General features: G+C 44.7%; 1 protein-coding gene across 6 annotated transcripts in view; it reads left to right on the top strand.

Annotated features, from left to right (window-relative positions):
* SCCPDH (saccharopine dehydrogenase (putative)) overlaps nucleotides 1-12,931 on the top strand; it is a 129,050-nt gene that overhangs the window by 100,950 nt on the left and 15,169 nt on the right. For all 6 annotated transcript variants that reach the window (XM_066596047.1, XM_066596048.1, XM_066596049.1 and 3 more), the window contains exon 11: nucleotides 7,472-7,553. In XM_066596047.1, coding sequence (XP_066452144.1) covers nucleotides 7,472-7,553 — 82 coding nt within the window. The remainder of the gene's footprint in view (nucleotides 1-7,471; nucleotides 7,554-12,931) is intronic.

The following is a 12,931-nucleotide window of genomic DNA, read 5'->3' as shown; positions in this document are numbered from 1 at the left end:
CATCATTAAACCCCAGGTCAACAAGGTAGAGGCCATACAGGCATTGCCTAGACCTTTAACAAAAAAACAGGTCACAGCCTTTCTAGGAATGATCGGGTACTACCGTAGGTTCGTGCCTAATTTTGCCTCCATTGCAGCACCACTTGCAGACTTGACAAAATGGGGCAAGTCGGTAATGGTGGCATGGACAGCCGAGACCGAGCAGGCCTTTCAAAATTTAAAGTCTGCTCTTTGCCAATAGCCAGTATTGATAACTGCCGACTTCTGGAAAGAGTTTATTGTGCAGATGGATGCTTCTAATGTAGGGTTGGGTGCACTGTCCCAGTTTATAAATGGGGAAGAACATCCAAAGCTGTATTTATGTTCAATCATTTTATTGACCTTTCCAAATAGTGACCAACAGCATTACAATAATGTATATCAATGCATACATGTAGCCCATTACTGGTGATCCATTGGAAATCTGATTTGCCCCACTATTCCACTTACCTCACTATTCCACTCACATTATCCAAAATCAAAGCTAAACTAAATAATAAGAAAAAAGAAAACCCACCAAAATCCAACAACATGAGAGTAAAACAAACCTGGGGGAAGGGGGGGAGGAGAGGCTAGGAAAAAGAGGGTAGGGGGGGAGGGTAGGAATTGGGACCTTACTCAAGTGACGTGATGAGCTCACTAGGGGTCCAATCTACCAGTTTCAAGCCAAACTTTGAAAGGGTCTGAAGCCCTCATGGCTATCCAGGGGCTCCAGAGCTTGTAAGAGCCGATCTGTTCCTGTTCGTCCCCAGAGCTCTCCTCATATCTCATGAGCAAATCTAATTTCTCTGTCGAGGTGGATCGCCATCCTCACCGCTAATCTAGTCATACGCAGTAGGTCCGCCTTAACTTTGGCAATCAACCCTGGGAGCATTAGGAGAAGGGCCATCTCCACTGTTATGGACACCACTGATCTGGTCATGGCGTTATTCAACACTTCCACACTGCTCCAAAGACTGTTGACGGCTGGGCATTCCCACCAGATATGTAACATTGATCCTGGGCCACCCCGGCATTTCCAACACACTGGGGAAACCTGGGCATCCATCTGGTGTAGCCTCATCGGTGTCCTATACCAGCGAGAGAGTATTTTGACGTTCTGCTCCTGAATTCTCCCGAATTTGCTGCTTTTATGACAGAGAAGGAAGGCCCTCTGCCAGTCCGTTCTGGAGTACTGCTTCCCCAACTCTCATTCCCACTGACCCGAGTAACTAGGGAGAGAGTCACCCGTCTCTCCGGCGAGCAACAATTTATAAATTACTGAGGTCCCATGCTCGACAGGGAACGAGATCATACAGAGATACTCGAATGGCGTCAACTGTCACCCTGCGCTCCGACTGGGTGTCAGGGACTCCACATAGCCCCTCACCTGCAAATAGTTTAACTATGCTTCCGGATGAGGTCTAGATTCTCTGTAAAACTCCCTCAAAGGCTTCATTCCCTCCTGTGACATCACATCTCGAACTCGTGGGATCAGGGAACCAGTTAGGGACACGAGAGTGTCCTTGTTCCATGCAGCCATGAATTCCGGGTTAGCAACCACTGGGGTAAGGGGGCCTGGCAGGGACGTCAATCCCATCCTCGGCGCGAATGTCACCCATATCCAGAGAACATCCAGAAAGAATGGCGAAAGTGACTTAAGGTCACCCAACCGCCAACGCGGGATCCATGGAGCCCCCTGTGTTATTCTGTAATCCGGTGTGTGCTCTATTTCGACCTACAAATTTGATGCTCTTTCCTGCATTACAGTAAGGACGAAATTTGCAAGGTATGCTTTATAGTAGAGTGAAAAGTCTGGAAGCCCTAAGCCCCCTTCCTACTTGGTCCGCGTGAGCAATCTGAAGCTAAGCCTAGACCTATTTCCCAACCACACACAATTAATTAACAGGGAGCGTATATTGGGAAGAAATTGTCTGTCGAGGTGAACCGGAAGGGTCTGGCATAAATACAGAAGCTTCGGCAGGGAGTCCATCTTTACGGCGTTAACCCGACCCATCCAGGATACGTAGAGGGAACTCCATTTATTCAGATCTGCTCTGAGATTATTCAGGAAAGGTATGAAGTTTAATTCAAATATCTGAGCGGGATTTGCGGGGAGCTGCACTCCCAAATATTTAATAGCTGAAGATCGCCATTTGAATGGGAAAGACTCTGATAAGTCCCTAGCTTCCTTTTGAGGGATGGTTACATTTAATATCTCTGATTTTTGGAGGTTCACCTTAAAGTTGCTCACCTGCCCAAATCTCTCGATTTCCTTCATTACAACCGGTAGTCCCACCCTGGGATTCAACAGGAACAGGAGGAGGTCATCTGCGAACAAAGCCATTTTATGTTCAGAGGGGCCCTCCGTCATACCTTTTACGGAACTGTTTTTCCTAATAGCGTTGGCCAAGGACTCCATGGCTAGGACATAGAGCAGAGGCGAAAGAGGGCAGCCCTGCCGGGTGCTGTTATGTATCGAAAGGAATACGACAGGGCACCATTCACCCAGATTCTTGCCGATGGACTGCTATATAATGCCATAATCCATTCTCTCATCCTCTGCCCCATCCCCACCCGACGGAGGGTCCCCTCCAAGAACCTCCACCTGACCCTGTTGAACGCCTTTTCTGCGTCCACCTTCAGCAAACAGAGCGGTCTGTTACTTGTTCTGGCTCGAGAGATCAGGGAGATAGACTTAGTAGTGTTGTCCCTGGCCTTCCTCCCAGGGACAAACCCCACCTGCTCTTTGTGTATCAGCTCCGGGATGTGTTTACAAAGTCTATTAGCGATAAGCTTGGCGAACATTTTAACGTCGATATTGATCAGGGAAATTGGCCTATAGTTTGCACAAGAGGCGGGATCCTTTCCCGACTTCGAGATAACGACGAAATGCACCTAAAGAGCCTGCGGTGGGAGGGGACAATTCCCCGGAGATCTCGTTAAAAGATTCAATTAGAAGCGGGGACAGTTTTTCTCTGAAAAGCTTATAAAATCTTACCAAAAAACCTATCGGGTCCAGGACTTTTGCCTGTCTTTAAGTCTTTAATAATCTCCAAGACCTCTCCATGAGTAAAGTCCCCCTCCATGGCCCCAGACTCTGCGGCACCCAGGGGGCCTGGGCCGAAATCCTCCACATAGTGTGCCTCTTCTTCCCTCTCTGCATTTCCCCGGGAGGCCACCGTCTCTAGATTGTATAGTTTCTCACGGTACAGGCGGAATTCTTCTAAGGTGTCTAGTGTGGAAAATATCTGTTCTCCTCCTGCTTTGAGGAGTTTGGGGACAAACGTTTGTGGGGCTGTAGGATGGAGAGTTTGAGCCAACCGACGTCCGCACTTGTCTCCTAGCTCGACTGTTTCCCTGCGTATCTTATCCCTGAAGCCCAGTGTCTTCTGGTCTAAAATAGATATCTGCCGTCGCAGAGAAGAGATCTCCGCCCGTAGCGTGTCACTCAGGGCTCTCTTATTTGCACCCTCGCGATCATGCAAAGCTGCCAATATGGTCGCCATTTCTTTAGCGCGTTCTTTTTTTTAACTTGGCCCCGTGAGATATCAGGATGCCTCTCAGGACACATTTCAGAGCCTCCCATTTAATAGGGGACCATGAATCGTCTTTTTGGTGATCTTGTATAAACTTTGTTATAGTTGTCTTGACGTCCTGTGTACACTGGGGATCTCTTAGCAAGTTGTCGTTTAATCTCCACACTCTATCTTGCATGTCTCTCCCAAAACCAGCTAATTCTACATAAACTGGAGCGTGGTCCAGCCACAAAAAAGGGCCCAAATGAACTAGAGGGTTGAGAGTCTAGAAGCGCATGGGAGATCCAGATATAATCTAGTCTTCCATAGCTGTTATCGGCTAGTGAGTGGAACGTAAGGTCCCTGTGGCCCGGGTGCAGCAGACGCCATAGATCTACCAAACGTAGGTTTTTCAATTCCCTTAACCGAGAGTGAGCAGCTGTTTTTGAGACTGAGGGTCTGCCGGAAGATGCATCTTGCGTCGGGTCCATTGCCATATAATCCCAAAATAATAACAGAACTGTCTGCGAACTTCACCAGTTCCTTTAAGGTGGCGAGTCCGAAGGAGGTCTGACCCTGGTTCGGAAAGTAAAGATTTGCGAATGTGACCACCCTTCCTACCATTTCGGATTCAATAAACAGGTACCTGCCCTCTGGATCGCTCAAAACGCCAAGGGGGTTGATCTGTAAGGAGCTGTGGAACGCAATGGATACACCACCAGCCTTTCTGGATGGGCTGGGAAACAGTTTCGTGGAGCATAGAGGGATCTCGCCCACCTTAAAATGCGTCTCCTGGAAGAAGAGTATCTTCATATTCCAGTGCTGTATTTAAGCCGGAAACTATATGTATAAAGATATTGGGGGACAATACAAGTATCTCTCCCATCATCTGTTTATACCCAGGACTGCGAGGGTAACAGGAGGGCATTCCCTACGTCTAGAGAAACGAAGAAGGGGGTTCTTTACTGTAAGAGCAGTGAGACTGTGGAACTCTCTGCCTGAGGACGTGGTAATTGCAAAATTGATGGAGTTTAAAAGAGGACTAGATGCCTTTCTGGAGCGCTATATTACAGGATATAGACATTAAATAACCAGCGAGGTTCTTTAACACGGGTGTTTGAGTCAGGTAGGAACTTTTAAACCGTTGATCCAGGGATTATTCTGATTGCCATTATGGAGTCGGGAAGGATTTTTTTTTTTCTCCTCCAAATTGGCTAAATTGGGTTTTTCTTTTGACTTCCTTTGGATAACATGGGGGGTTGGAAACAGGTTGCACTAGATGGACCTTGTCTCCCTTCAGCCTAAAGGCCCATTTAGACAGGACGAATGTCGGGCAGACGATGCCTGACACTCGTCCCCACATACACTCGCTCCCATGCTGTCGCACAGGAGCTAGTATCACTGATTCTATCACAGAACGGCCAGCAAGGGGGGTATGTGGGAAGGCTGCAGGAGATTTCACTCCTCGGGTCCCTCAGCCCCTCTCCATTGACTTACCATAGCAGTCGTTCGGTACTGAATGGCTGCTATTTACACTGAACGATGATCGTTCAGCTCATCATTTATATTGCATAAACGATGAACGATGAGCTGAATGATGATTGTTCAGTGTAAAGGGCAACCTTCAGTACTGACCGGCCGCTGTGTTAAGTCAATGGAGAGGGGTGGTGGAGCGCGAGGAGAGAAATCTCCTGCAGCCGCCCCGCTGTGAGCTAGCGATACTAGCTCCTGTGCAGCAGGAGAGCGAGTATGTGCAGGGATGAGTGTTGGGCATCGTTTGCCCGACATTAGTCCTGTCTAAATAAGACTTAACACACTATGTTACTATGTAAAAGAGATGGACCTCAATTAGTCCCTGGATCTTGATGCAGAACTGAGGTGTTGAAGGGTGTGTCTGCCTTTAACCCCTTTAATGCTATAGAATGGTCAATTACAACCTGCACATTCACATATGTATGTAGGGAGATCGTGTGGCGCTCTCTCTCTCTCCATACAATGTGCGTGCTGGCTGTTTACTACAGCCAGTACCCGCCTGCAACAGCTCCAATAGCCCGAGCCACTCGTCGGAGCCATTAACCCTTTTAACACAGCGACATTTAAATACCACAAACGCCCCCTCCCCTTAATGCGTTTAGTTACCACGCAGTGACTGAAAAAAGCGCAATTCCGGCGTGTTTTTTTTGTTTTGTTTTTTAATCTCTCCAAGAAAAAAATGCAATAAGAAGCGATCAAAAAGTTATATGTACTCAATGAATGGTCAAGCTCAAACTTCAGGACGTCCCGCAAAAAATGAGCCCTCACACAACTATGTTGACGAAAAAATAAAATGGTTATGACTGTTAGAAGATGGTTGCAGAAAAAAAATGTTTTAATTAAATATCTTAAAAAAAAAAAAAAGAGTAGTACAGCAACCCCCCACCCCCTAAATTTGGTATCTCCGTAATCGTACTGACCCATAGAATAAAGTTATCAGGTCATTTTTGTTGCAGTGTGTATATCGTAGTAAGAAGACGCACCCAAAGATGGCAGAATTTCATGTTTTTGTTGTTTTTTTTTCAATTTCACTCCACTGAGAATTGTAAAGTTTTTAAGTACATACATTATATGGTACGTTAAAGGGGTTGTCCCGCGCTGAAACAGGTTTTTTGTTTTTTTTTAATTCCCCCCCCCCCCCCCCCCCCGTTCGGCGCGAGACAACCCCGATGCAGGGGTTAAAAAAACAAATCGGAGAGTGCTTACCTGAATCCCGGCGGTCCGGCGTCTTCATACTCACCTGCTGAAGATGGCCGCCGGGGTCTGCTCCCTCCGTGGACCGCAGCTCTTCTATGCGGTCCATTGCCGATTCCAGCCTCCTGATTGGCTGGAATCGGCACGTGACGGGGCGGAGCTACACGGAGCCGGCATTCTGCACGAGCGGCTGCATTGAAGAGAGCAGAAGACCCGGACTGCGCAAGCGCGGCTAATTTGGCCATCGGAGGCCGAAAATTAGTCGGCACCATGGAGACGAGGACGCCAGCAACGGAGCAGGTAAGTATAAAACTTTTGATAACTTCTGTATGGCTCATAATTAATGCACAATGTACATTACAAAGTGCATTAATATGGCCATACAGAAATGTATAGACCCACTTGCTGCCGCGGGACAACCCCTTTAAATAGTACCATAGAAAAAGACAACTCGTCCCACAAAAAACAAGCCCTCATACAGCTACCTCAATGGATATTGAAGAGTTGTTTTTTTTCTTTCTTAAAGGGGGGAGGAAAAGCCAAAAATGTGGGGGTGGTTGGGGGTGGAAGGGTCGCAACTAGAGATGAGCGAGCGTACTCGCTAAGGCAAATTACTCGAGCTAGTATTGCCTTATGCGAGTACCTGCCCGCTCGTCTCAAAAGATTTGGGTGCCGGCGGGGGAGAGCGGGGAGGAACAGGGGGGAGATCTCTCTCTTACTCTCTCCGCCCTGCTCACTCCCACAACTCACCGCTCCCGAATCTTTTGAGACTAGCGGGCAGGTACTCACATAAGGCAATACTCGCTCGAGTAATTTGCCTTAGCGAGTACGCTCACTCATCTCTAGTCGCAAACTTAAGGGCTTAAAAGGATCTGTGAGGTTCCGTTTTCCTGTCTGAACTGGATGTGGTCTTTCACTGGGGCTGTCATGGGCTCATGGAAAACTGATTACTACTAAGTAATTTTGTGTTTCCCTTTATTATTTCCTTTATGTATTTCTACCCATAGAGACTCTCCATGTTCCTATGTATCTTTCCATAATGTAGGATATAAACATGATTTTGCATGAAGACAAATCCTTCCCCCTTCCCATTTTTTACAATCCCTTCTGAACAGACTATAACCCACACAGTCAGTGTGTTTTTGTTTTTTATTAAATAAACTGAATATAAGTTTAATAGCATTTTTTTCTGCAATATGCTTTTACAGAAGCTGGATATGTTGCTACACCAATAGCCATGGTTCAAGCCGGAATTACCATTTTAAAGGAGCCAGAATCTCTTCCAGAAAAGTATGTGCAAAACTGCAGAAGTCGAATGATGCATTCCCACAGCCTTTTTGACTTTAGGATTCTGTTTCAGGGTTCCCTAATGAACCCCTAATGGAACCTTTTACTTTCATCAGTGAAACTGACCCTACAGTGATGTCCGTTAGACAAGAATTGTTTTAGTTAATCTTGAATATAGAATAGCATAGTAAACTACTCTATTCCGTAGTCCAAACACAATGGAATCAAACTGAATCCTTGCGTAATGGACATAAAAGTGGTGTAATTTGATGAAAGGAAGTGGTTATGTTTGGGCGTTCTGTCTCAATGCTATTTTCAGGTATTTGTGATAGAACTCTGGAATCAGAAATCAGTCATAAAATCTGTGGGAATGCAGACTTGTCTTTGTTCTTAATTGCTTATTAGTATATAGTATTGCCTAATATGAAGATAAAAAATGCATTTTCATGGATATTACATTCTCCTGAATAGATTTTAAACATCTCTGTTTTCTTTTGGAGAAAACGAAAATCACAATTCTAAAATTACTGAGGGCGATAATGACTAAGGTAAATGTCTCAGAATTCTGGCTCAATTTGCGCCAAAGGTCTTGGGTACATGCCTTGCACTATATTTTTCTATTGGAACACTTTTGTGCCTCAATCAACAAGTGGGCGTTACTTGATATGCGCGCCAATGTGTGACAAAATTTTAGCACAAAATACTGGTGCAAAGAAAGCCAACCAATAGCTGATGTAACGTTGAACAAATGTGTCTAAAGAGATACCAAATTTAGCATCCATGGAAGAGGTAAATCGCCATATTGAACTGCAGTGGTTGAGGGGACAAAGGGAACTGATGACTAAATATATTCCAATTAGTAACAGAAATAATTAAAAAAGAAAAACTGCTTTCTGGTCGCCTCTACACCCATTAACAAAATTTTAACATTTGTCAATTGGTAATGGTGACAACCACTGACAACCTTCTAATGATTTAAGTATTAAGGTGATTGCAGTCAGCTTTTTCTTGTAAAATCTATCATCCAGCCTGAGCTGCTCTGATGAATTTAGCACTTTTTTAGACTATGTAGGCAATGTAAACTTAGAATTAGAAAATCTGCTGTACTGCATTTTTATGGTTTTCCTTCCTTTTTACCAAATAAGCGGTGATCTGTATTGTGACTAGCTGATCTTTGAGTACATAAACTGCATTTCCCTTAACCCTAGAACACTTAAGCTGAGTCTCTTGGACTCATGCCATAATGTTTTTAAGAATTTGCGGTACTCCCTTTTAACTTGGTGTAATATCCCTATCACTTTTCCTCCATGTTGTTCCACATATAATGCAATTTAGCGCTTTCTTTCTACATTATCCATACAACCACATAAATTGTATTTAATTTTGTTACATAAACGCGTAACATGAGTCTGACAGACTTTCTAGCTATTTCGCAGGTCACTTGTTCTTTCCTCCTTTGTGATTTGCTGTAGATGACAGATAATGTATTGCAGTGGTTTTGGGTAAATACCACCATACGGGTGGACACCCACTGGCACTTTTTTCTCCACTGCTCTGCGAGAGTAAAGTTAAAGTCTCGCAGCGCAGTGCGAGAAAAAAAACGTCATCACGCCGGGATATCGTCATCACGCCGGGATATCGTCATCACGCCGGGAAATCGACAGTCTTTACGATGGGGCCTTCGGCAGCAGCGCTAGCCCCATTGAAAAGAGATGGAGCATGCCGGGGACTTCTGCCACAGCTGTGACAGCTGTGGCAGAAGTCCCGGCATTATATCCCATTGCTTTCAATAGGATCGGCGCTGCTGATCCCATTGAAAGCAATGGTTTCTGCCAAGCCCCGCAGTATGATTATCGGGGAAGGGCTTGAAATATAAGCCCTTCCCCGATAATCAGCAATAAGTGTAAAAAAAAAAGTTTTCTTTAAATTACCTCTCCGGCGCTCAGGCGCGTCCTCCGGCTGACTCCCCTGCACTGCTATTAGGCTCTTTCAGCCTCCTGAAAGGGCTGTGCTGATTGGCTGAGGGCTCAGCCAAAAGCAGCTAGTGCTTAGCTATTGGCTGAGCGCTCAGCCAATGACCCATAGCGCTTAGCTATTCATTCATGAATAGCTAAAATATTGCTATGGGCTATGTGACATTGGCTGAGCACTTAGCCAATAGCTGCTATTGGCTGGGCCCTCAGCCAATCAGCACAGCCCTTTCAGGAGGCGGGCATTTTTGAATCCCCGCCTGCTCAAAGAGCCTAATAGCAGTACAGGGGAGCCAGCCAGAGGACGCGCCAGAGAGGTGAGTAAATTTTTTTTTCTCCACACTTATTGCTGGCCTATATTTCAAGCCCTTTCCTGATAATCATACAGCGGGGCTTGGCACAAAGTAGTGCTTTCAATGGGATCCGCAGCAATGCCGATCCCATTGAAAGCAATGGGATAGAATGCCGGGGACTTCTGCCACAGCTGTTACAGCTATGGCAGAGGATTCCTTCATCCCCGCGGTCCCCCTGGGGATGAAGGAAACTCCTGTCACAGCTGTGGCAGAGGTCCCCGGCATTCTCCCTATGTTTTCAATGGGGCTAGCGCTGCTGCCGCTGGCCCCATTGACAGCACTAGCGATATGCCGGTTCTATACCGGCGTCTTTCCTGCGCTGCGAGGCGAGAGGTCTCTCGTGCTCTCGCAGCGCAAGAAAGAAAATCTAGCCAGTGAGCGTCCACCCTAATTGTAAGCGATATGTTGAGCAGCAGTCGCCAGATGAAAAAAGTCGGAGAACAAGCGTGTGCTCATAATTTTCCCTTGCTGCCAGTATTTTAGCATATGGAAAAGAAAACTGAGTGACACAGAAATAACTTGCTTGCTTACAGTAGAATACAACAATGATATACAGTTCAGCTACAGCCAATTCAATCCCAAGACAAATGAAAGCCAAGAGGATCGCGTAAGTCAGGGTTCATACGCGTCATGTAAAGACAGGAATTTAATGAAAATCATGGAATACCTGGGAATGCAATAGATCCCCAGCAGCACTCCTCCTCGCCACTATAATGGCCAGACCTTCAACGTGCATCAGCCGCCAGGAACCTGAATATGTTCCCAAGTGAAGTCCATATGTAAAGTAATGTGGCAGCATCCAGGTTGCAAGAAGACGTATCAAAACTTTATTCTCCCATGACATGCAGAAAGCATTTTTTGTATATCATGGGAGAATAAGTTTGGATACGTCTTCATGCAACCTGGATGCTGCCGCATTATTTTATATTTGGAATATCTGGGAATGTCATGTAATTTTCTGATTTGTCATGGATTTTTGTTTTTTCTCATGGAATTTTATGCTAAGTCAAATCGGTGCTTTTTTTCACCTATATCACTGTAAGATTACTTTTACTTGTATTTAAGTTAATTAACTGCAGTTCATACGCTAAAGATATGAGGATGGTCGGGTGATTGACAGAATCAAAGAAGCTGGTTTGTCAAAATATTCCAAGTTGTTTTCTATCTGAGAGTTAAATTGGCACATTTTGTGGTTTTTTTCCCCAGGATTATGGTTTAGTCTAAAGTGGATTACCAGTGTTTGATGGTAGTAAAAAACATTGTATAAAAGTTTGTTTTTATTACATCTAATAAAATGTTTAGTTTGTATAGTTTTAAAATACATTTTTACTTGGCCATACCTCATGCAGGAACAAGATTTCAATGACTAGAACCTGTCTATTAAGAATTTTTGGTTCGCTCTTAATTTTTATTTTAGATCTTTCAAAAGCCCTGTTGATGATTTTGCGAGTTTGCAAAAAATATAGTTACGTAACATAATTTCTGAGATTCTTGTGTGTTTTAGTTATGTTTGCCCAAAACAATTTCTTCCATTAAAATCCATTATTGTGTTTTAACACTATAGGCCAAAGGAATAAAATTGTTTTGAATAAACATAACTTAAAAATAAAAAAAATATTTCAGTTTTTAGACTGAGTATTGAGATTCTTGTGTGTTTTTAAAGTACAGTGAAGTTTTGACTCATGGTTGTATTTTTTTTTTTTTTTTTAATAAAAACAAATAAATAATAATGAACTGGAAATAGTTTGACTTAGCACGGGGTGTCTTGTTTTTTATTGTTCTATATACAAAAATAACAAACAAGCCTTTGATTGTGTGTATTTAAAGTTTCGCGAGTGTCATTGAAAAATCAAGATTTTGTCATGGAAAAATTTTGAACTCTAAGTGTTAGGCCTCCTTCCCACGGACGCATTTCTGCCGCGTTGCCCGCAGCTATTGGGTTCTATTGAACCTAATAGCTCAATGCTCACGGTGCGGAATTCCATCGCGGAATTCCGCACCATGAAATCTCCCGTCCTCACCTGTGGCATGCTCTATTTGCCGCTGGTGTCCGTGCGGCCGGCTTCCATTGCGGTCAATGGAAGCCGTCCGCTCACGCTATCTTCCGCTGTAGCACAGCGGAAGATAGCGTGAAATCGCTGCTCCGCCCACCACCGCGTCATGTGACGCTGTGGGCGTGTCTTGTGACGTGGCCGGCGTGTCACATGACGCTGCGGCGCGTCACGCCGAAGCGTCATGTGGGACCCAAGATGCCGGATCCGGTGGTAAGTATGGGGTCTCTGGGGGGCACCGTGACGGGCTTCGCTGCGGAATATTCTGTGGCGGTGCCCGTTACGGCCGTGTGCAGCCGGCCTTGGTCTGGGACTTCATCCGCAACAAAGTGCAGAAAATATTGATGACTATATGGAAGGTAACAGCACTGCACTCCTGCAAATACCTGCTATGTAGGGAAAGACCGCTGTCTGTGGATCAGAAATCCACTGGCACCATAGAAAGTGAGAAGACACCAATTTTATCAAGTCACAAACAAACAGGGTAAAGCTGCCACCTTTTAAATATATCGTCGAGTCCAGCTTTTGATTTGTACATCACGAGTGATATCCCAAAAAATTGTAGAGTACACAAAGGTAGAAGCAGAGAGGATTTATAAAGCAAAATTCATCATATGGCAAAAATGCAATTCAGTAGAAATTCAAACTTTGATTGGACTGCTGATCAGTGCAGGACACTTGAAAAGCAATTTTTCAAACGGCCATAGTCTGAGCAAGAAATATGATCCACCAATTTTACATGCCACGATGAATAAGGGAAGATCTGCAGACCTAATGAATTTTTTGAAATTTGATGACAAGTCAAGAAGTGTTCGATGGGCTGCAGACAAATTTGGACCAGATGAATGACAGTCTTTAAAATTACAGCCTGCCAGGTGTGAATCTGACTACTGATGAGCAATTGGTCCCATTCCAAGGTTGTTGTTGCCTTGAATTTAAAGCCATCAAAATATGGAATAAAAATCTTCTGGATATGTGACTCCAGCTTGTTACCCACTGAAAGGCAT

Source organism: Eleutherodactylus coqui, chromosome 3, assembly GCF_035609145.1.
Source record: "Eleutherodactylus coqui strain aEleCoq1 chromosome 3, aEleCoq1.hap1, whole genome shotgun sequence".
NCBI lineage: Eukaryota > Metazoa > Chordata > Amphibia > Anura > Eleutherodactylidae > Eleutherodactylus > Eleutherodactylus coqui.
This window is presented reverse-complemented; position numbering and strand designations above follow the sequence as displayed.